We start from the raw sequence: 24,459 nt of genomic DNA on the forward strand, positions 1-24,459 counted from the left end.
AAAAAAAAAAAAATCGGGAAATGTAAAAGATGGTGAAATTTCTTTACAATGAAAGTAAATAATCGACATTGTAATTCTTTTTAACAAGAACTTTCCTTGATTGAATAACAAGTGAAACATTATAAACATTGACACATTTCTGACAAGTTTCAACAAAACAAATATTCTTAACTTTATTAACAAATGTAAATCATGAGTTGAAGAAAAAAAATCATCTATAAGTAAACAAGGAGGAAAAAAGTAAGTGAAACAAAATAAACAACAGAATTGCTGTAGAAAATGGCAGCAGCATTACAGTGATTTCCCGAACAAACGCACACTGTGCTTGTGGGAATTCCCAAAACATAACTGCCAACCGAACACGCATTGGAGAAGCCCTTGCTGACGTCACACGTTCTGACGTAGAAATCTGAAAATATGGCGATAATATTTTAAAAGTGTATCATTTTTTCGTGTAGCTTTCAGTTTTTATACAATAAAATGTTTTCAATATCATACAGGAATGAAGTAGGCATTACAAGTAGAAAAAAAATATGAGTCATTCATGCATGTAATTCAATTTCTGTAATGATAAGGCACAGGTGCTTGGAGACTTCTCATCTCCCCAACGTACCATACCCCAGAGCTATATATATACATATTTACAAAGTACATACATGCATTCCATTTGAAAATCTTTATATGATTTGCTTTAACTTTTTTTTTTAAATTTTCAATTGGAATACTTTGTAAATTTGCCACACAAATATGATTTATCTAAAAAAATAAGTAAAAAGCCTTGGGAATATGAAGGGGGGGGGGGGTCTATCAGTCTCGTCCCTACACAGTGTCAAGCACCAATCTGACAAGGTAAATTTATGTACAGTAAAATCCTTTAAATTCTAGATTGATCATCTTAAGTACATTATTCTGTTTTATTATACTCACACTTATCGCTCGTGACGCGGACGATCATTTTCATGCAATCCCCAGTACAGTTGACAACATGATGAGAGAATGAAGACATGTCTTTGCCCACAAAGTGCTCGGTGCACCAACCATCGTCTAGGGACGTGCACTCGTAGCATAAATAAGCCTCCCCTACAAAATATGCAAAATATCAATGCTGTATCTGAGCAAATAATACAATTAGAAATATGCCCATAGGACATGAATACCTCGCCCAAGGCATAACTGTATTGCAACATGAAAAGAAATGTACTTTCCTTCTTTGTTCTGAGATTGTTTCATTCCATCTGTTGTCTAAAAGCTAAATAAAGTGTCAGGAGAAAGGTCTAGGTATGAAAATGATACAACTGAATTGCTCTCACCAGTATGAATCTTAGTATATGATGTTTGATTTGATAAACTTCAAAACTAAAAATTCATCATAGGTGTCGGAACCGGGGGGGGGGGGGGCTTAGCCCCCCACTTTTTTTTTTTCAAAGATAGACATAATATAGGCATTGAAAATTGAGGCTTAAGTTTTTCCGTTAAATTGGTTTAGCCCCCTCCCCCTTTCAATTAGCCACCCCACTTTCAATTTGCTTCCGACGCCTATGTTCAAGGTCATGGAAAGATCAAAGTCATAAGCAAGGTAAAGGTAAGAAAATCATAACAGAATTTTATTGCTTCCACGAAAATGTAACTTTGTATAAAGTTTGATAAAAATATCTTGAAAAGTGAAGATTTATATGGAAGGTAAAGGCCTGATTTTTGTTTAAGTGTATTCATCATTCTTTTTCAAAATTTCTTCGTACTCTCAAAATACATAATCGATTATTGGATTTAATCTCCAAAATGCGATACTGGTATAGTATCCTCACCCGTGAACAGCATCACCCGCGGTGTAAAATTTCATACGATTTCTTTCATGTTGAACAAACTCGTTTATCAGTAAATAAAGGGATGTGGACATTTGTTTGTCGATATTGAATAACGTTCGGGTTACATCACATATTGCTTGATTGGGTATGAAGTACCCGCTGTTAGTGCTCAGCTGTTGTTTTACGGGAGTGAACAAATATATATGCACATTGTGTCTGAGAAAGATGTCCTGTATTTCATATCACCTTAGCTGAAGAATGCAGGATAAAATGAGTTAAAAAAGACACATATCATCGTTTTTAAGGGGAAGGGGAACTTTTAAAAATGAAAAAATCTTCTCTTTCTGACAGCCCCCCCCCCCCCCCCCCGGGAAAATTGTCCAAAGTAGAAAAAAAAACTATTTCGTGAAAATTGTCCAAGCTATAAAAAAAACCTATTTCGTGAGAAGGGGAGGGGTGTCCATTTTTTTCAACGAGAAAAATTTGGAATTCGGTAACATGGGAAGATTTTAATCATACTGCAAAAAAAAGTTGGGTAGGGAAAATTTTAATGTTACCGTCTTCCAATGAACATTTTCATGCTAAATTAACAGTGAAAGATTACGTTTAGAAAAAAAGTGAGGTTTGAGGGGGGCCCCCATCCCACCCAACCCCGCCCCCGATACTACATGGCTGAAAGGTACAAGGCGAAATGGGAACAAGGTACCAGGATATGTCTATCTTTAATTTTCAGCTTACAGGCTAAAACAAACAAACAAACAAAAAGCAAAATATTCTTTTGGACAGGAAATATACCTCAAAATATATTAGTATTAATATACATCCATCATAATCCTCATTGCTTATTTTGTCAACATTTTCTTTTAATTCACATACATTACAGTTTACAATTGAAAACAAAAACAGTAGAGGAAACAGCTAATCCTATCATTCGCTTATCACCAATTAATCGACATTTCACATAATACATTCATTTCATTTTAACACCAAATCAGATTAAAAATCGTCTTAAACATTTACCTTCTATTAACGCTGCAAGGATTAGGATAAGCTGCAAGTACATATCCAAATGGTAGTCATCATATCTCAAAATTTAACTGTAATAAGTGAATCATGTGTTCATGTCCGTGGACACTTTGTGCATTAATAATGTTCACGAATGAAAACTGGTCACAGACAATGAAAATATAAAAATTCCATTATTTCGCCTTTCATGGTGTTTTTAACCCCGAGCTCTGAATGCGATAATAAGTCAACTGGACCTGAACGATTTAAATAAATAAGTATTTTGATTCTTCACTGGTACGACGAGCCCAGCATGTAATGGACACCAGTAAAGTAATATACATGTTATTAATACTCGGGTTTGGATAAAGACTAGTTCCTGATAAAATCAATCAGGAATAACGTATTCAATATGCCAAGTGTTCAGCTTGACTTAGAAAAACGCAATGGAATTTAGAAACACGAAGAGGACTTCTCTGATTCGGAGGGAAATTTAAGGGGAAAGTCCTATAGGGAAAAACTGATAATTGAAGAACTTTATTTTAGGCAATTTGATAATGAAATACTTGGAATACATTAGTGTTTAAACAACAATTACGAATTTTAAAAAAGATATAAAATGTTTTGACATCGCAATAAGTCTTAGAGTAAATGTTTCCAATTTTAAGTCTTAGAGTAAACGTTTCCAATATGTGCTCAGACAAATTGTTCATTAATAATGAAAATTATAATGATAATTATAATTTGAGATGTAAACTAGCTATATGACTATTGAAAGATTTTTCGTATTCAATAAGATTCAATTAATCGAGAGAAAAATTCAATAGTACTGAGTGTGACTGCATGCCTTGCCTCTTCTGTATCAGACACGTACATCAGGGTTTGCCCCCCCCCCCCCCTACACCACTTTTTCTCCCTTTTATAGTTGTATTAATAAAATTTGTTATTGGAAAAAGTTGGAATCGACACCACCCCCCCCCTTGTTTAGTAATTTAATTAAGGCTCAGAAAAGAACCCTTCCACCTCCACCTCATCCCCACCCCGAGGGATACGATTTTTGAGTTTAGACTTTTTTCCCTTTTTTTCGTGTCAAAGATTTTTCACGTAAGTTGTCAAATATTTCTTCTGGCTCTTTCACCCCACCCCACCCCTATGCACCACTACGTGTTCTGTCTATATGTAGGATTATGTAGGATTCAGTAAACTATACATAAATCTTATAAGTCCTGAATTTTCCCCTACCTAAATCGTTTTTAATAAATATTTGTCTAATTCCGAAAATAATTTTAAATACTGATTTATGGTTCTATGTCATATGAGTAGTAAGAGGGATAACTCCCACTCATAAAGTTTATAATGCCAAGATGGGGCGGATCCAGGATTCGAAGTTGAAGCGTAAGAGAAAGTTGATTAGGCATGGCGTCTGGGAGGCCGCCTTAAGATCCCCAGTTGGCCTAATGGTTGAATCTGCGGTAGCTCCTGGAATCTAGAAATTACGTAGGATAAAAATGAAGTCTTCTAAGTAAATATTTCTTAATATTATTTCTTGTCGTCTTGATTATGAAAATTAATTAAACTACGAACACTTTATAGTCTTCTGAATCCAAGCCTTTACTAGGAGTCTAGAAGTCAAGCCCCCATCCCACCCCTCCCCAATAAACTCCTGAATTCTAGAGATTTTTGTAGGGCAGAAATGAAGTCTTTCAAGTTGACATTTTTTTACCATTTGTTGTCATATATTTTTTTTTTGTACAATTTCTTGTCGTCATAACGATGGGAATCAATAATATTACGAACCTTTTGAAGTCTTCGCAGTCAAAACCTGTGAGTCTAGCCCCCAGAAGCTCCTACCTTGCAAGAATAAAAAATAAAGCCTTTTATTTACACCTCTCTATCCGATAAATCATTTCTGTGCAAAGAGGAAACCACTATTTATATATTGAATTCGAAGAATTTAGAGGAGGGGGCGCCCCCACCCCCCTGAAAGGTGTGCTCGGAGGGTGAAGGGGGTGACTCGATTTTCTAGTATTTAGGTAATTAAATTCTGGAAGAAATTTCAGTGTTTCGATTTTTGGCAGTAGGTAGTCTTCTCTACAGAAATTTGTAAATTTAATTAATCAAACTTTAAGCTACATGCATAAAAATGTACATTGCAAATTCTTTGAAAACATATATATGTTTATTTTTGGATCAGACTAAATAATCACACTTCAACTTCATTTAATACTTCAAATCAGGAATTAAGATATCGTATGTAAGTCAAAAAGTCTCTTGCACAACATCGTGTTGCCCTGAAGTTTCCCGCTGAAAAACAGCTTCCACTGTAAATAAAACCCAATGGACATCCGTAAGCCACATCCATCCGCAGTTCAAATGACCGGAAACATCGACAAAGGAAAGCATTCGTCCACCCAAAGCCCCAGTTCTGTTGGAATTGTCCTAAAGATTAAACAGACATTACAGTTACAACCAATTTTTAAAAAATAGAAATTTGTAAAATTGTTTGTACAGTCTTTGTTGCCTCTAAAAGACACATTATGTCAAATTTTCCATATCAAACCAGCCTTCTTTTTGCATTCTCCCCAAGTCTGTACCTTTATACCGTATAGCAGGCTTCTTTAGCATATGTAGATTTTAGTGTTTTGCTTGCTCAAAGGTATGCCAATAATATTTTTGGCGGACACAGTTTCCATAAAGTTACAAAAGGGAGGATGTTCTAGATGAGTTTTCATGTACGTTTAATATGCGTAAGATGAAATACCAGATGAGAGATAATGTTTAATAAAAGACTGATCAAAGTTAAGTTATTTTACTTATATTCCGTACTTATACACAATTGTGCAAATTTAGCGATTAAAATTTTAGCGGGCTACTATAAAACCGCTAAAATACCAGCATTTGTATAGGTGATATCACCTATTCGAATTGATGATACCAGCATTTGTATAGGTGATATCACCTATTCGAATTGATGATATCACCCATTCGTTTTGAATTGGTGATATCAATCATTCGAATGAGTGATATCAACAATATTTGCATTCTTATAACATCAAATAATGAATGGGGCCTTCTTCAAGACAATCTAGTTTCAATGCAAAGTCAAAGGCTTTCAAAGAACAATTTTATATTCTTAGCATTGATTCAAAAATGATGATACTGAATTTGTTACTCATAAACAAACTGTTTTAAAAAAAAGATTGTAAAAAAAACTTTTAAAAACTTCATTCGAGCCACACTTTCTACATGTACTATTTTGGCATTGATTGATTAGATTTGGCACGGGAGAGGGGCACTGTTCATATATTACATGTATGTACACAAAAAAAGGGCCCATAGAGCACAACCCAATTTTACCAGGGACTTTATATATATATATATATATATATATATATATATATATATATATATATATATATATATATATATATATATATATATATATATATATATATATATATATATATATATATATATACTAAGTATATATGTCGCTGATTTTACATATGTAAAACTAGATTTGGATTGACCCTAAGTGAATTCGAGCTGCTCTTTTCTCCTGTGTTGTAGTCTGAGACAATTTAAAACACCCATACGTTTTAATTCAAATCAAATAGGTGATATCACCAATTGAAAAGGTGATATCACTTAATGGCAGTAAATACTAAAATGTCATACTTGACAATCAAAATAGACGTCATATAAATGCTATTTCAAGACAGAAAACATATTCATTTTGCACCTGAACAATTTATTATCATAAAATTTTCAGCACTTTTTCTGTTAGACTTCACTTTATAAACAATTAATACATAAAGAGGGGGAAACTCACCTTGAGAGTTAATTACAGATGTAGCAATAAGAAAGACACAGAGTAAACAGAAATTGTAAGCTTTCATCTTGTTTGATCCCTAGAGCTTTCCGAAATGGCCAAAATACATCAACATGCGAAGAAAAAAAATTGTATGCCTTGTCTTTGGTAAACAAGACAATGTGCATAACATGAGCAGAGACACACCTGAACTTATACATCTAGTCAATAAAACAAATAAATCATATATGATCATTCATGTTGTTTTCTGTGAGCAAAAATTTGAGGTCAGTCGGTCAAGGAGCCAATTAATAAACAAGAATGTCTACTAAAAATGTTCAATTGAAACATGTAACACCGTATAACGTACGTTAACTAACGGTAGAATTTTTATCTACTCTCTCTCTCTCTCTCTCTCTCTCTCTCTCTCTCTCTGGCAGGAAAAATGTCACACATTCTTTCATATTTTCGATACAGGGAAAAATGCAGAATTCTGCGTGCTACCATTCAGCATCCAAATTAAAAATTTCCAACCACAGAAATTTTGTTACATGTATGTGGTGCTCTGAGATAGGAAATCAGTCTAAACACCAGAGAGCCATCCTTTGGTACGTTATATTCTAAACACAAAAGTAAAGATGTAGTGTTGTGTAAATAACATAAATAATAGGAACAAATTCAGACACAAGTAGTTCTGCTTCATCATAATGAACACTTTTTTTTTCTTGACAACAAAGGTTTAAGCTCGTTTTTACTAGAGTTTATCTGATGCATCAGAACTGAGTTCAGCGCCATCTTAGTTAGGATTCAGTGTGCCATGCAAGGACCATATGTATCAGTTTAAGATATAAGTCAGAATTCCCGTATATGGTTTTCTTGTTTATTAATCAGTTGAACATGTTGAAAATCACATAAAAATGAAATATTATCAAATTGTTTCCCTTTAGGGCTGCGTTATCTTTGACCAATTTTCCTCCTGGAAAAGAAGTATAGGGAATTGCAAAGCATTATAGCTGGAACTTGTGGAGTTTTTTTCTTTACTAATGAAAAAGGTGAAGATAACGAACAGTGATCGATCTCAGAAAAAATCTACAATACAAATCTGTGAACAAGGCATAAAACACGGACTCTGGAAATTCCAAAGGTAGGATCAGGTAGTCCAAAATTTATGTATACATAGTAGTACATGAGCCAGCTACCTGGATGAGAACATCCTAAAGATAAAGACTCAGTTAAATTTAGTCTTTTCGAGTGAGAAAGATTTTATTCGTAATGCCAAAAAAGAAGATATTTCTTATAGTAACTACATCGGATATAAAACGTATTTAAAGTCATTGCAGTACGGAAGCCGGTAGGTGCCAGGAAGAAAAATAATTTTATCTGGCGGCCGCCAAATAATTTTCTGGCGGCCGCCAGATAAAATATTTTTTCTACCTGGCACCAACCGGCTTCCGTATTGCAGCACATACAGCACTAATAAACATAAAATATCAGGGTGCCATTTTGTTCTCTAAGACTAATAATCAACATCATTTAAATGGAAGAAATGTTATTTATATTATTCATCATTGTTTTAAGTTTACAATTTGGAATTAATATTTCTGTCAAATCTAGCCCTCATTCTAAATAAAGGTTCATGCGCTTGATTGAACAATTGCCCTAGCCTCGTTTTAACACGATCCATCCATGCTTTCACTTTCGGGTTGCTTTCATAAATCCCCTCTTCACAAACTGGATACAGCTGCACTAGTTCGCAAACTCCAAGAAGATCCGCCAAGGTGATTTCGTTTCCACAAAGGTACAAATGATCCATCAGAAAATATTCATCTAAATGCTTCACCACCTCAACAACTTTTTTACGAAGAATTTTCACTTGGTCCCAGTCTATAGGTTTGCGCGTCATTTTTGGAAGCATCATCTACAAAGTTTAAAAGTAAAGTAAGGCAAAAAAGTCAAACTAATTGTATCCAGTTGTACATTTTTAGTGCAAAAATCCAATGAAATGCATACCAAGTTGAAAAATAGTTGGGCACTGTTCTGCCTAGTGTTCAGATGTTGCCAGTTCATATACTCATCAATCCTGGCAACCGTTGCCACATCATTTTCTGGATACCAATGACTGGGTGCATTATATTTCTTCGCTAGATACTTCAGTATGGAGACACTAGGGTAATGGATTTCAGTTTTAAAATAATTTTTTTGATTCTATAAAATTAATTAACAGTAATTCAAAAGAGCACCTCAGGATCTGCAAATGCTTGAATATTGTTTTGTTTCTTGTAAAATTACATACCAAAGACGAAGAATTCCCAAAAAAAATCTTGCATATTCCAATAAACTGAATTTATTTTGTTCCATAAAAATACATAATGATAATAAATTAGGTAGAAATACCTTTCTGTAAGAATAAAGCCATTATCGTCGATGATTGGTACTCGCTGAAAAGGATTAATCTTTTTAAACTCTTCCCGTCTATGTTCACCTGTAAGAAAGTGTACTACAATAGTAATGAAGTGCAGGAGGTATATACATGATAACACTTGGAACTACATCTATATATGATACTCATTGTCACAAGCTGTGACCCCTCATTTGCAAAAAAAAAAAAAAAAAAAAAAAAAAAAAAAAAAAATTAAAAGAAAGTTACTTTTAGATAAACAAATCTGAAATTATCTCTAATGCACAGGAAAATTCGAATGAATTTTTTTTCTGTTATCTATTGAATGAAATAAAAAAAAACTTCAAACAAAATTCATGATTTGATGGTCCTAAGCTTCATAGTGTGAGAGATCTGAACCGGATATGATTATGGATATATACCTACAGGCTACAGAATATAAAATGGGGTCACAGTGACCTACTTTTGTAACATTAAACTTTAGCCCTACTGTGAATAGCAAGGAAATTCCAAAATCACGTCACCGAGACCTACTTTTGAGTTGCTGCTCTCCCCAAAATGCTTCAACTAACGAGGTTTAATGGTCCTAGGCCTCAAAGTGTGCAAGATATGATTTAAACATAGTTTAATCATACACAGCCATAAATTTCAAATGAGATCTGTCACCTACATTGTACTTTTGAGTCCCGACACATCTTCCCCCTAGATGCATCAACTAACAAAATTTGATGGTCTTATACCCCACAGTATGCAAAATGTTACTCGGACACGAAAAACCAGACGTGTAAAAATCGGTCATTTTTTATGTTAGTCCTTATAATTATATATTCTTCTCTCTGTTCACAACAGCAACCATTCATTTGATATTTTCTTATTCTGCTTCTTGATTTACTATTATTACATGTTTACTTCAATACACATTAATACAGTATACCTAAGCTCTTAGCCAAAGTAATTCTTTGAATTTAGAATTTTTAAAAGATTCAAACTGTCTCTTAATGTTTGGTAACACATAATGTTTGGATTCCTATGATTCTTTTGTTTCCAAAGGTAGACATCATAGGGTTAAATAATAAAGTGTGTGGAATATCTGAGCTGATCTAGGGATGAATTGTTGAGCCAAAGGTAGATCTCACAGGTATAAGTAATACAGTGATTAAAAAGATCTGAGGAGTTGATTTAGGGAATACAAAACTCTGAGGAGTTGTTCTACGGATGAATTGCCTGGTGAGAATAATTGCAAGATAAATAGGACCAAGAGATAAATATTTTCTTACTTAATATTTATATTGGGTTCAAAGTTACCCACAACCTCCAACCCCGAAAAAGCTGTATTTTATTTTTAAGAAGTTATTTCAAGTAATCGTAGTTGCGGATAACGAAGGCATTTGGTTGAAGGCCTCTATATGGGTCGTGAGCATTGCTAAGTCGAAATTTCTAAAATTCAGAAAACTGAACTTCGAAAATCATTATAATATATACCTTCATATACTTCAGTACAGACAACTTGTTTATTATATTGGCTTTACGCTTAGTGCACAGCATAAGATTTATGGAATACTGTGAAATCACTTATTTTCGTGGGGTCAAATTTTCGAGATTCGAAGAAAAAAATGTGGTTCGAGGAGATCTGATTTCGTGGTTGAGAAAACGTTGAGTAGTTATGTATCTGAAATTTTACATTTCGTGATGGACATGAATTCGTGGCTCTCTTCATACCTTGAAAAAAATTAAACCTATCACAGTAAGAAAAATTCAAAGGATAACAGATACTAAATTATATGTTGATATTTCATAACTTATCTGACGATTATAGCCTACTATAGATTAACTGTGTGATGTAAAGATATAGCCCAATCGTAGCAGTGAATGGAAATGATTGACTGCCATATAAATTACTTGCACAATGAAATCTCTTACCTTTGAGAAGTGAAACATTAACTTCTTCAAAAGGAATGTTGTTCAGTTTCAAAAACATGTATAAAGCCCTAGAAGGCTGTGAGAATAAGTCTATGTAGACTTTAAGGGTCATATTTTCTACAGTGTATTGCAACCTCCTATAATCTCGAGACTGTATACGTTCACGTCATTAGTAAACATTGATGACATATAATGTAAGGTGAAGATAACGAACAGTGAACAATCTCATAAATCTAGTAAACAAAAGGAATCACGAACAGGACAAAAACACGGACCCCTGGAACACCAGAGGTGGGATCGGGTGCCTAGGAGGAGTAAGCATTCCATTTTGACCGGTCACATCCGCCATGAACCCTAGGTATTGATCAGGTATATGGAGTACTCCGTAGTAAAATTAGGTCACATCCGCCATGAACCTTATGTATTGATCAGGTATATGGAGAACTCCGTAGTAAAATTTAGTATAAAATCAATGACCTTACGAATGGTATGAAATATATCAGGCAAAATACTACCCAACGATAGGTTGTATTTACAAACAAGGACATTATAACGACCGTATAGAATTTGCGAAAAACTAAATGGAGTTGTTGAAATCCTTGTAACATCAACCTATTTGTCGGTAGATTGCCTCGATTTAAAAATTGATGCTCTTGTGTATCGAATCAGTTAGAAGACATAAACGTCATATGCAGGGTGATTGAATATTAAAATATAAATAAGGGAAGCAGAGGATGGAGAAGCTGAAGTCTTCCCGTTTGTTAAAACATTGCTGTGATGTCACCCCTTTGTTCTTGCAGTCTAAATTTTACCTGTGGCAGTCAGATATTAGTGAGCAGTCTGATATTAAGTGTAATATCAGTCTGTCTCAGTACTGATATCCTTCAAAATTGAACCGTTACCGAACAAAACAAATTAAAATGTGATTAGTTAGCAAACACCAATGATTGATCTTACTTATGTGTACATAATTTTTTAAACAGAATATTATTTAATTGGAAGATTAAAAAAAAAGACTTATTATGAAATAGGAAGGGATAAAATAAAACAATTCAAACACGAGCTCCCTGAACTTGTAATAAACATGTTTGACTTTAGTGATATTTGCAATCAGTGGTAAAAATTCAGAAATTCTCTTTTTCTGGGTTGAAACCAATGAATATTTATACAGCAGAGTCGGCTCGTAAATCTGTCATTTTAATCATATCTAAGGAGTTCTACTGGTTATATTAAAGAAATTATCCATTACACATGCAACCCTTATAATCCAGGCCCGCATAGAATAGTCTATAGTAAATCTTCACTTAGATCCACCCACAAGCCTTTTTTTGCTGCAAGGTCAAACACTGGCAAATTCCAGTTTTTTTTTTTAAAAAGTGTACCAAAAAGTAAAGAAAAAGGTTCAACCCGCCACCCATCCCCCTGAAATAGTATTTTCGGGTTTGGAAGATTTGTTTTTATTTATAATTTTTTTTTTAATTTTATTACAGTGTATAATTTTTTTTGTTTTTTTTGTTTTTGTTTTTTTGTTTTTATGTTTTCTATAGTATTCCTTATATCGGCAAAATTATTGGGGGGGGGCATGCCCCCCCCTGTGCCCCCCCGGTTCCTACAGCCATGTTGTTTATCAAATATATATATAGGAGATTATGGTAATTCATTTAAAAGCTCCTTTCGTCGTTTATGCGAATAACCTTGTGCTGCAAAGAATATACTCAATATACCCTCTTAACCCCCCCCCCCCCAAATCCAGACAGTTATTTTTTACCTATGTTTTTATATTTATCCAAAAGGTAAAATTACAATTTGGATGGCCATGGCTAACAAGAAAACAAAGCAAAACATGGATAAAAGAGTAAGGTCTCTCTCTCTTTCTCTCTGTCTCTCTCTTTTCAGCAGATACAACGTATCAAAGTAATTTTAAAAGTTCAGCCTTGAAAATTTTTTTTAAGAAAGTCTTGTAGAAAAATGAGTTGTTCCTCTTGTCACGTTTGATTTTTAGACTAATTCATGTACTAAAAACTTCCCATCGGATGATGTAACATTATCTACATCATTACTCCACTGGAGACATACCGGTATTTCTATTGACGTGAAAATCAGATGACCTTACTTGGCATTGCATCATACATGTAATCTATATACATGTATCTTTTATCACAAAACTTTTATCACTCAATAAGAAATATGCTTCGTTAGCTAACATGCACTTTACGGTCATAAAAAATGGTTTTAAGTTGGTTTTTTTAGAGATGCTATGATATATGTTTACAGCATAAGAATGGGTGAATATGAATTCGGCAGACTTTATTATGTTCTCCAGTGTAAAACCTTGATCCCATCTAAAAGACAATCTGTCAAAGTATATACTGATATAATCAATGACTTGGGATGAAAAACTGGAATTCGTAACTAGAAAGAGAGAGAAACCAAAGTATTAATTTAGTATGTAGTTTTTGAAGGTGATGTCTTCCAACAATCTGTTGGAATTTCCATGGGTACTAATTGCACCTCGTTATTAGCAGACATATTTTTGTATTCATGAGAAGCAGATCTAGAATTTATTCAAAAACTTCTACATGAAAAGGAGAAGTCTCTTGCTGTGGCCTTCAATTCGACATTTAGATATACGACGACGTTTTATCATTTAACAATATTCATTTTCATTCCTACGTTGATTCCATATATCCGATTGAACTCGACATAACGAACACCACAGAGTCTGACACAACTGCTTCATATCTGGATATTTTACTAGAGAAAGACATCAGAGGCAACCTAACAACAAAACTTTATGATAAATAAGAACAATTTCTAAAATGAGGCAAGCTATTGGCATGTAAGTTAATGATTAGTAATACAAGGATATCACCAGTCCCAATTAACGTCAAATTTCGCAAATTCTATGATCGATACAATGACCTTCTTATCAAATACAACCTATCGTTAAGTCGAATGTTGGCTGACGTTTTTCATGCAAATTGTTAGGCCATTATTTCCACACGAAATTGTCTACGGATTTTTCCGTTTTCCCGATTATGACACGGCAGGTGTGACCAGTCGACAGGGGATGTTTACTCCTCAATGGCAACTGCATGATCCCTCTCTGATGTTTTTAAAGGTTTGTGTTTGCTCTGCTCCCAATATGTATTGATCCAATGAGCTTTTGAGCCTGAATACTGTTCGTTATCTTCAAAATTTATTGTTAACTTCATGATCGGGAGGTACGGGTTGGATTCTCGTTCGCCGAGCCGCGTCAAACCTAAGACGTAATCATAGGCAGTGACTGTTCCTTCGCGAGGCGCCTGGAACTAGAAGTACAAGATGTGTTTGTGAAACACTGATGCCCCCGTATGGCAACTTATAGCGAAGGTAAAACATTCTCAAATGCAAATCAAATATGTTGGTACCCAAAGTAAGTTCTTGTCCCGAGGAATATACCTCTGAAATATGAAAGCCCTAGCAGCAACCATTTAAAAGATATGGAAAAGATAAAAAAAAATTTCAATCGTACGTCAAACATTAAGGTCAAGGTCAAATGGTCAAAATTAATGGTGCCCAAGGAGAGGCCTTCTCACAAGAAATACACATGTGAAATATGAAAGTCCTAGCACCAACCGTTCAAAAGATATGGCCAAGTTTAAAAGTTATCAAAAGTAGGTCAAACTCCTAGGTCAAGGTCAAAAGGTCAAAGTTGTTGGTATCCAAAGTAAGGTCTTGTCACAAGGATTACATATGTGAAGTATGAAAGCCGTAGCACCAACCGTTCAAAAGTTATGTCCAAGGTTAAAAGTTTTCCTAAAGTAGGTCATACTCCAAGGTCAAGGTCAAAGTTGTTGACATCCAAAGGAAGGTCTTGTCACAAGAATTACATATGAGAAGTATGAAAGCCCTAGCACCAACCGTTCAAAAGTTATGGCCAAGGTTAAAGTTTTTCAAATGTAGGTCAAACTCCTAGGTCAAAGGGTCAAAGTTGTTGGTATCCAAAGGAAGGTCTTGTCACAAGGATTACACATGTGAAGTATGAAAGCCCTTGCAACTGTTCAAAAGTTATGGCCAAGGTTAAAGTTGGGTAAAATTTTGTAAAACTGGGTCAAACTCCAAGGACAAGGTCAAAAGGTCAAATATGATGATACCCAAAGAAAGGTCTTGTCACAAGGAATACACATGTTAAATATGAAAGCCATAGCTCCAACCAATCAAAAGTTATGGGCAATGTTAAAGTTTTTGCAGATAAACAGACAGACGGACGGACTGGGCAAAAACTATATACCCCAGAATCTTCGATACGAGGAAATAAATGTAAATGTTAAAAGGTGCTTTGGACCTTAAAAACCGAGGTCCTGTGTCACAGTAGGTATTGGCACGATAAAGAACCGTCGCCTGCGTGGCGAAGTGGTTAGAGCGTTCGCTCTAAGGTCGCGGAGTAAGGAGTTGATCCTTACGTCGCGGGTTCGAATCCCACTGTCGGACGTGGAGACCGGTCCTTCGGATGAGACCGTATAAACCGAGGTCCCGTGTCGCAGTAGGTGCTGGCACGAAAAAGATCCCTCACTGCTCAATGGCCCTGAGTGCGGAGTCTAAATTCGAAGCTCTTCACCGGTAAATGGTCTCTATATGAGTGAAAAATTCTCGAATTCGACGTAAACAACATACAATCAATCAATCAATTATATTTCATTGAGGCTATATTTTAGTGAATTGAAATGTTAGAACATCGTATACTTTGCTTTCGGCCAATGAGTCTGGAATAAAATGGAAAATGTAGCTTTCAGAAAAGTGAGAGGTTCCTTGTCAGTGTCATAGGTTTGTCACTCCCGGAAGTAAACCACCAGCAAATCCAATATTTGTTGTCCTTCCGTTTAATCATTTTCCCTATATGAGTCGAATAAGGTTAAGTAGGAAATTTACAATTTACATTGAAGCGTCAGGTACAATCCCCCATTTATGAAAAGCATGCTTAATCCTCTTTGATATTTGTAGACTACGTCTGGTACAATGTCTATCCTCACAGTTTTCAAACAAAGCTTTGTAAAACACAGCTTTTGAGAGATGTACAAGCATAATTTACAGTGAAGATTTTGCTTCAATGCAAAATGCTGTACAGCGTACGTACAGTATATGCAGCAACTAGTAATGGACATTTCCTAGTTTCCCTTAGAATTCTTATTCAAAGCAGATTTTTAATAATGCTCACAGCCTTACAGAGAAAACGCAGAAGAGTACAAAGCTTTTTAAAAACCAAATGACGTAATTAAGACAACTAAATAAATGAATGTATCAAAAAATATACAAAAAATCAAATTAATCCTTTGAATGTACATGTATTTGCTTAAAAAGGCCCAATGTCAAGAAAAACTATGAATTGTCAATGTAATTTTTGACGGCTAATGTTAAAAGATCTTAGATATCAGAGAAAACACTTGGATCTAATGTAAATTCGTGTTTAACTTTCCAAAGTTAATCATGTTCTCATGATGACATCCTCTGTTACATGTTCATATATCATAAAAAACCGTGTTGTGGTTTTGAGACATCATGTAACAATTTACTTCTCTTAAAAATATGATTCACAATTTCTTGGAAAAGAACTTTTTCATTGTTATGTTTTACTTAAAACTTTCAATGGAATTTTTTTTTTTTACAGTATAGCTAGTCACATCTTGGAATTCATATCTTTATGGAACATTTCATTATTTATTGAACATGGTATCATCAAACATCCATTTAAATCTTTATTTTCGGGTTGTTTTCAAATAATCACTCATAACAAACTGGACAGAACTACACCACCTTGTTAATCACAAAGGAATGGATTTTAAAATAATTTCATACAATATTTCAAAAAGTAATCACAGTGACTTTATGTTACATGTGTCAAAGCCTAAAGAGTATCACGGTCAAGAGACAATTAACAACTACTTTTAAAGATATACATGTAATTCTTAATTTCGTGAAGAAAAAAAAACCAAAATATTTTTAGTACATCCATTTATTTTTCCAATTTAATTTAACATGTTTAACATTTTACAGTTAAAAATCACATCTTGGAATTCATATTTTTGTCGAACATGCTCCTCATCCCAAATATAGCCTCGTGAGCCTCATCAAACACAGGCCCCAGTCTTTTTTTGACTCGATCCACCCATGCCTTTACTTTCGGGTTGCTTTCATATAATCCTTCCTCACACACTGGGTAGAGCTGCACCACCTCACAAACACCAAGAAGATCCGCCAACGTGATTTCATTTCCACAGAGAAATAAATGGTCTCTAAGAAAATACTCGTCCAAATGCTTGATCACCTCGACTACTTTTTTACGATAAAAATTTACCTTATTCCAATCTATTGGTTTACGTTTCATTCTTGGAATCAAAAGCTGCAAATTTTAAAATAAAAAAAATCAAATGAATGGTTTCTACTTTTTTCTTTTTTTTTAAATAAATATTTGTATTTAAATTTACACTTTAATGCAGTTCTTACCAAGTTTTGAAAAAGCATGGCACATAGTTGTCTTGTGTTCAAATGTTGCCAGTTCATGTATTCATCAATCCTGGCAACCCTTGCCACATCATTTTCTGGATACCAATGACTGGGTGCATCATACTTTTTTGCCAGATATTTCAGTATCGCAACACTACAAGAAATTGAACGTATTCATGCATTCAGTATAATTAACAAACAAAATATTGAATAAGTTTGCACTGCAAATTCTTATTAAATGTTCAAAGTCCCATACGAGAGCAACATAAATTTTGATGCATATGCATGCCCTTTAGATAATTTTCAATGATAAAATACCTTATTTACCTCTCTGTAAGTATAAATCCATTATCATCTATGACGGGAACACGCTGGAAAGGATTGACTTTCGTAAATTCTTCTTGTCTGTGTTCACCTAAGAAAAAACATAATTAAATTGATTATTTCTCAATGCATTGTCTTTGTATGATATACTAGTACAAGTAAATTTACTTGCAATTATAACACTATTTTTATGATATCATCATGTTATTCAATTTTCAAAAAAAAAATCTTTTCAAATGAGAGTTTCTCCAAGCAAATATTTTTCCTTTGAATTTATTTAGTTAAAATGTCCATTTTGTTTGGTAAAATGACCGAAATCTGAGCTTAATTCTCTGAATCAACGCAGTAAATGTATATGTGTAATTGACGTACTCCTAGAAATTAATGTTTACTAGTCACAGTTGCAACAAGTCATTTTGACGTTTTATACATATCCAACCTAAGTTAAATCTCGAAATACTTGCATCATCCGGGCACAACTGATTCACAATTTAATAGTTTTAATCTCTAAACAACCCATCGTACATTTAACGGGCGGTGAAAATGTAGGACGATTAGACCAGTAAATGGACATAATTTTTAGCAATTTAAATAGAACTCTTACCTGCTCCAATGGAAACAAACACTTCTTCAAATGGAATATTGTTGAGTTTTAAAAACATGTACACAGCCCTGGAAGGCTGGGATCCCAGATCATAATAGAGTTTTAGAGGCATCTTCACTGCTAACCCACCCTATTTACTGTGTTATAAGAAGTATAGGATATCAGTCCTGTAATGTAAATATTGATGATTTTACCTATCTTTATGTGTTATTGTATGTCTGAAGTTTCGTAAGTTGAATGTAATTAAAACAAAACGTATGGCACCTCACGGCAAAGGTTTAAGTATCTGAAAAGCAAGGCAAACCCAAAGGTCAAGAATTCTTCAGATTAATGATCTTAAGGAGTCAGACAAAATGCCTTTCTGTCTTTACTGACTTGTTATTTTTTGTTGTTGAAAATCGATATATATATATATATATATATATATATATATATATATATATATATATATATATATATATATATATATATATATATATATATATATATATATATATATATATATATATATATATATATATATATAGTAAATTGTATTATCTCTTATTCCAAAGCAAAGTTTGAAATTTAAACCAAAAAAAGTATAGTCAGTTTACAGAATAAATTACATTTTAATAAATTCTACATGTATCATACTTCTATAAATTACCCTTTCAGTGCTGTTTTGGGCCTGCTTCATCTAAGATGAAGTTTTTTGTCGGTTCCATTCAGGAAAGAAATAGGCAGGAAAACATTTTGTTTAAATTCTTTATTTAGTACACAATCTGTTATACAATTTTTCAAACTTAAACATTTTTACAGACTGTGGATTTTGAGAGAGAGAGAGAGAGAGAGAGAGAGTGAGTTGGCATGTATTACAATTTCAGATATATCATGTACACAAATACGATTCCAATAACATATCTAATAAAATAATTGATTCCAGCTGGTGTACAAAACTTCTTTGTCTCCATTTTTATATGATATATATTTCTGAGTTTCATTTACGAGGGGTTATCAAAAAGTTGGACTGGCGCCATAAAATTAAAACCGCCTTAGGTACATGAATGAATTTTTACACATTTAGTAAGCATCACCTTTTCTATCTATAGAATAAACATATAAATCATAAATTTTATTTTTTGATAAATGAGCATTTGTCATCAAAAAATCCCGTTAATTCAGACATGCGGTACGACACAATTGTTCCGTAAAATTTGCAATTTTTACCCCTTTCTGTAAGTTCTATGAAATTTTATCGTGAATTTTATATGGAGTGTCCAAAAAATTAAGGGATTGAAATGACGTCAAAAGGGGGGGGGGGTCTTTTCCCAACATTCTATAAAGTTTCGCTCCTGGAAAAACTGGTATAGACCTAAGGAATGTTTAAAGGGGCTACAGAAAAATAAAATGGATTCAGAGTACTTAATTTTAAATGCCCAGAAAGATTCAGAGAGATGGAAGATGCACAGATAGTGTCGATTTGTAGTCAAGGTGTCAAAAGTCAGTCACGTCGAAAAGTGACGTTGATCATGTGTGGAAGAAATTGAACTCCAACAAGCGAAGTATTCTGGCATAATCAAGTGAGGATCTTTCCCTATGTATGATCCATTTACAATATTATACGAATTGCAAGCAGCTGCTAATGGCATGTAAAGTCATATAAAGAAGACGGGCTTAAGTCCTTACTTAACTCCAGGTAATTTTATCAAGATAAGTGTATGAGGTAGAGAGAGCAGACATTGAGAAACACATGACGTTGAATCTAAATAACGTCAGCGCCGGGTGATCATATAATGTCTTTTTTATTTTAGAATAATTTGGCAAATTATCAACATATCAAGCTAAAATTTTCAACATTTCTTAAACTTTTGTTGTTTTATGTTCCTTATAAATTTTGTAGGCATAGACTACATAGTATTAATTTTATCGCATCGGTCCACCAACTTTTTGATAACCCCTCGTGTATATATATATATATATATATATATATATATATATATATATATATATATATATATATATATATATATATATATATATATATATATATATATATATGATGTTTTAAAAAAATATTCATGCAGTCTTGTAAAGTACACTATTCTTTTTTAAAAGTCACTTGTAGTAAATAGAGTGGTTTACGATAATTTAACCCTTAGAATGTTAGTGCATACTCATCTGGTTTCACAAATTACAATTCACAAGTTATATAATATCAAAAGTACATATTAAGTTAACGATATCAAAAATAATTCTTATGAAATTTAAAACAGCAGCAAGCAAAAAAAAAAAACAAAACAAAAAACAAAAAACAAAAACAAAAAAACAAAAAAACAAAAACCAAAACTAAAATTCAGGCAATATGCAATATTCTTATTATTTCCCAATTTAAAAAAAACTTTATCATGAGACGATTTTGCATGTCTGAATAGTTTACAAAGTTTAGTTTTACTGTACATCACTCTAAGTCAGATACAGGTACGTAGTTTCCGGGGGGGGGGGTGCTGCCCCTACCCCCACTTTTTTCCCAAACAAAACCTTTTACTGTGTTCATTGAAAGGCTTGTTGGCCCAAACACTTTTTGTTGCAGTATAGTCAAATCAGGGTAATATGGTAATGTATGAATATTTAGTTATGAAAGAAGTTAGAACCTATCTCCCACCCCAATTTTTTTTCTCTGGCTGACTCCCTTAAGGTAGAACCTATGTCGGAAAAGTCTTTGTCACAAGATTTTCAAACTTTTCAAAATGATAAATTAGCTCTCGCTTATCAATCAGTTAAAAATATATGGCATGTTTCTTCGTTATTAAATGTAGTGCAGTCTGTGCAACTTGGAAGGATAATTTTACACAGCGACTACATATTTTCAGCCATTTTTAGGGGTACTGGTCATAAGGAGAATATAATAAATCACTAAAATACTTCTTCAAACATCGTCGTTTATAGACTTTATTAACTGAACCAAATTTAGCAATATTATTCAAGGATAAATTCTTTTTTATTCAATTGACATAAAAGATTTAGTCCACATTTCAACGAATATAGGCAAATGTGCTCAATATTTTTTGAGTCAATTTACCACCTAAACTTGTAAATATTTTCTAAAGTCTTTGTCAGAATGTTTTCAATCTTTAATATGATGAAGAACACACCTAGAGTCTCCTTTGGTCTTAGTTTTTATATTCTAATACGTCATAAAGACAATTAAAAGGCGTTGCCTCGAAGTCTATACATTATATTTATAGTGTGTATCAGAGTGAAGTATTTAAAGAAAGAGAAAGGAGTCCTTCTGACGGTGACAATGGTTGGAAAAGTCATTTTCAGCAAGGAAGTATCAGGTGAAAAAGTTTAATTGTTGTTTGTTGATGTATATGTTTTTGCTGCAAATAAGATACTCTAGAGCTTAAAATTTTCTGTTTATTAATGCATACTATAGATATCTTAAAAACATGACAAGAGGTCAGATAGATATTTTACTATTTTTATATAAAAGTTATAAAAATAAAAGTCATTTGTTATATCAATCTATGAAAATCTATTAAAAAACCTTCATGTCAGTAAAAGAAAACAAATAAAAGACAATCGTAATTTAAAAGAAGTTCAAATAAAATTGCTAGATTTAAAAGAAAATGCTAATTTTCAAACTAATCGTTATTAAAATATAACTGAGCCCCCCCCCCCCCCCCCCACACACACACACAATAAGCAAACAAATAAAAAATAGAAAAGTAACTAAAACTGATTTCTCAGTGCGAGAAATTCCTTAAATTAGGAAAAAAATATTTCGGCAAAAATGTGCTTTTTGTTAAAAGGATCTTTTATTCTTATTATCTAAATGGTTTATGATTCTGGGGGAAAATAGCACTCTACATATTTGTTCATAAAGTTCAATTCCTGTTATTGATATTTTTGTCAATCAATCGGAAATAATTTATACACGTAAAGAAGTTCTGTTCATTAATTTTCATTGCAGAAGGAAACATCTACTTTATAACTAATTTAAGTTTAAATACTTATTATTTTTTTTTTAGTTTAAAATATTTTTGCATAGTGAGTTTATAAATATTGTTTCTACTTTTATATTTAGTCCAATATCCACCACCTGTTTGTTTAAAAACACCATTCGCCCGCCGGCAAACTTTACATCCAACTGTACAACCTGCAGATTAGAGGGTATAACATGTCTGGATCTTCTCGAGTATCCTTCAAAGTAGCTTTATTAAAAGTCATCAAACGTGAGCTTGGATTCTTCAAAATAATCAGGTTGAGAAACGCACTTTGGAATGAAGTTCTGACGATGAACCATATTCAAAATGATAAAAATGAATTACACGGAATCCTCATGCAAGAGACCATAGAAGAAGATTCTCGTTAGTAACTACAGAAATGGATGATGACTATCTTGTTAATTTTTATTTTACCTATGTTACATACAGGCTTATCGATCAAGAAAAGAGAACATTTTATCGCAGATTATCAAAATCTGAACGAAAGTCGACTAATTTGTTTACATGTTTAGAGAGAGAGAGAGAGTCCATGTATCAAGTGAATTAAATTGCTTGTAGTCATAAACAAATAAAGAATTATAATGTTTTCTGACAAAGACTTAAAAGATATTTGTTGTATTTTACATAAAAGCTTAGTTTTTCAGTAGTAGAACACATGTATGCAGGTGTCTTTCTTGTTAGACATTGACTTAATTAGGCATTTGTTTTTCTTGGAAAGGGGGATAAAGTGTTAAAAAAACTTTTCGAATTTTTTTTTTAAATCCATCCTTCCAACAAGTCTGAGTTCCATAGCAATCATCAATGTAACGCATTGCTGAAAATTTTAGAAATATTAACCCCGAAGTCATTAATATACGTAAAAGGAAATTTATTTAATGTGTTTTATATAATAAAACTTAATAACCAGGGACCTATTTTAGTAGTATATAGGTTCCTTACAATAATACACTTACAAAATAATGTTTAAAGGCATTAATTTCTTAACAAGAATGTTTTTTTTCTTTTTTAATCCTTATTGGTTTCAGACAACTAATTAAATGTAATGGTTAATTAAAACCAATCAATCCTTTTTTATTTCATTTGGCTGTATCGAATATTAAAACATAAATAAATACGCATTGCATGAGACTTTTATTCATATCATTTATCTCGTACAATGTAAAAGTATCAACACATGGTTCTGTTCGGAACCAGATTAGTTTATATCTAAGCAAGTTATATTACAAAAGAGTCAAATATTACCTGTTAAAGAATTACCTTCTAACAAGATGATGCAAATCATAAATGCATAAAAGATACCTTTAGTCCTTGCCCAGATATTCAGTGGGATGCTATTCAGGAAAAAAGGTAAGAGTGTCAATAAATTCCTTATATTAATATAAAAACCACAGAGTTTATATGGAGTATATAGTAAATATTGAGGCATGTTCTTCTAACAATGACAAACTGTTGCCAAAGACCACCCCTAACCAAAAAGAAAATATTTATTGGGCAACACTGCTCCTCATTACATTTAACTGATTTTAATTAATGGAGATCTTCATATTGAAATAATGAGAATATATCTTCAATTATAAACAACCTGTCTTAGATTATCCACTTAATGTTTTACTGGCGCAGTGGTTAAAATACTAGCTTTTAAAATTTTGTGATTCCGAGTAAGTGATCAAAGTTTTCCTTTCACGCCAATTTTGTTTTCATTCTTGAGTTCTTTTTTAAAATTCATTTGCACATATTGAATAAAAAAAATTTATAAACAGTCTTTACACACTTTCAATGTATCTTGAGAAAAGGCAGAAAATATTTTCATACACTTTTTCAAAAATATAATTTTTATTTATTCAATTCATACTTAAGTAATTTTTATTGGTTTTCTAAACCTTCTTTTGTCTGGAATCAGAGTGATGTGCTTGTAAAGCGATTGTTTGGCCAAAGAACACCTGGCGAAGGACTGTGGAAAAGGAGATGAGAGACCAAAAACTAACTTGGGGAGAACTGGAAAAAATGCTCAAGATAGAGAGAAGTGAAAAAATCTAGTCCTTGTCCCATGTGCCCGCAGGCATAACAAGGACTAGGTAGGTGAGTAAAGTGATTGTTTAATATGATTGCCTTCCAACAAC

At 33.1% G+C, this 24,459-nt stretch overlaps 3 protein-coding genes across 3 annotated transcripts; all 3 read right to left on the bottom strand.

Annotated features, from left to right (window-relative positions):
* Positions 1-160: 160 nt before the first annotated feature.
* LOC133171606 (uncharacterized) lies at positions 161-3,161 on the bottom strand. Its single transcript, XM_061306394.1, has 3 exons — positions 2,826-3,161; positions 928-1,080; positions 161-409 (listed from the first exon to the last, which is right to left on the bottom strand). The coding sequence occupies exons 1-3, from the start codon at positions 2,866-2,868 to the stop codon at positions 216-218; spliced, it is 390 nt and encodes a 129-aa protein (XP_061162378.1). The 5' UTR covers positions 2,869-3,161; the 3' UTR covers positions 161-215.
* Positions 3,162-8,200: 5,039 nt separating this feature from the next.
* Positions 8,201-11,051, bottom strand: LOC133205652 (glutathione S-transferase theta-1-like). The gene is made up of 4 exons (XM_061341498.1): positions 10,940-11,051; positions 9,016-9,103; positions 8,632-8,785; positions 8,201-8,539 (listed from the first exon to the last, which is right to left on the bottom strand). The coding sequence occupies exons 1-4, from the start codon at positions 11,049-11,051 to the stop codon at positions 8,201-8,203; spliced, it is 693 nt and encodes a 230-aa protein (XP_061197482.1).
* Positions 11,052-16,913: 5,862 nt separating this feature from the next.
* LOC133205651 (glutathione S-transferase theta-1-like) lies at positions 16,914-18,475 on the bottom strand. Its single transcript, XM_061341497.1, has 4 exons — positions 18,351-18,475; positions 17,750-17,837; positions 17,423-17,576; positions 16,914-17,318 (listed from the first exon to the last, which is right to left on the bottom strand). Exons 1-4 carry the CDS (start codon positions 18,460-18,462, stop codon positions 16,980-16,982), a joined length of 693 nt encoding a protein of 230 aa, XP_061197481.1. The 5' UTR covers positions 18,463-18,475; the 3' UTR covers positions 16,914-16,979.
* Positions 18,476-24,459: the final 5,984 nt, after the last annotated feature.

The sequence above is a fragment of the Saccostrea echinata genome, unplaced genomic scaffold (genome assembly GCF_033153115.1).
Source record: "Saccostrea echinata isolate AGI-Se365-2 ecotype Australia unplaced genomic scaffold, CSIRO_AGI_Sech_v1 ptg000054l, whole genome shotgun sequence".
NCBI classification, from domain to species: domain Eukaryota; kingdom Metazoa; phylum Mollusca; class Bivalvia; order Ostreida; family Ostreidae; genus Saccostrea; species Saccostrea echinata.

What these genes read in the sequence shown, in the direction of transcription:
- LOC133171606 (XM_061306394.1), bottom strand. Translation starts at nt 2,868, where the DNA reads ATGTACTTGCAGCTTATCCTAATCCTTGCAGCGTTAATAGAAG. An exon ending in CCTTGCAGCGTTAATAGAAG is followed by an intron (nt 1,081 to 2,825) that starts GTAAATGTTTAA and finishes CATATTTTGTAG; the next exon opens with GGGAGGCTTATTTATGCTAC. An exon ending in CCGCGTCACGAGCGATAAGT is followed by an intron (nt 410 to 927) that starts GTGAGTATAATA and finishes CCATATTTTCAG; the next exon opens with ATTTCTACGTCAGAACGTGT.
- LOC133205652 (XM_061341498.1), bottom strand. Translation starts at nt 11,051, where the DNA reads ATGACCCTTAAAGTCTACATAGACTTATTCTCACAGCCTTCTAGGGCT. An exon ending in GGCTTTATTCTTACAGAAAG is followed by an intron (nt 8,786 to 9,015) that starts GTATTTCTACCT and finishes CCATTACCCTAG; the next exon opens with TGTCTCCATACTGAAGTATC. An exon ending in CCCAACTATTTTTCAACTTG is followed by an intron (nt 8,540 to 8,631) that starts GTATGCATTTCA and finishes TAAACTTTGTAG; the next exon opens with ATGATGCTTCCAAAAATGAC.
- LOC133205651 (XM_061341497.1), bottom strand. Translation starts at nt 18,462, where the DNA reads ATGCCTCTAAAACTCTATTATGATCTGGGATCCCAGCCTTCCAGGGCT. An exon ending in GTTTGTTTCCATTGGAGCAG is followed by an intron (nt 17,838 to 18,350) that starts GTAAGAGTTCTA and finishes GTTTTTTCTTAG; the next exon opens with GTGAACACAGACAAGAAGAA. An exon ending in GGATTTATACTTACAGAGAG is followed by an intron (nt 17,577 to 17,749) that starts GTAAATAAGGTA and finishes AATTTCTTGTAG; the next exon opens with TGTTGCGATACTGAAATATC.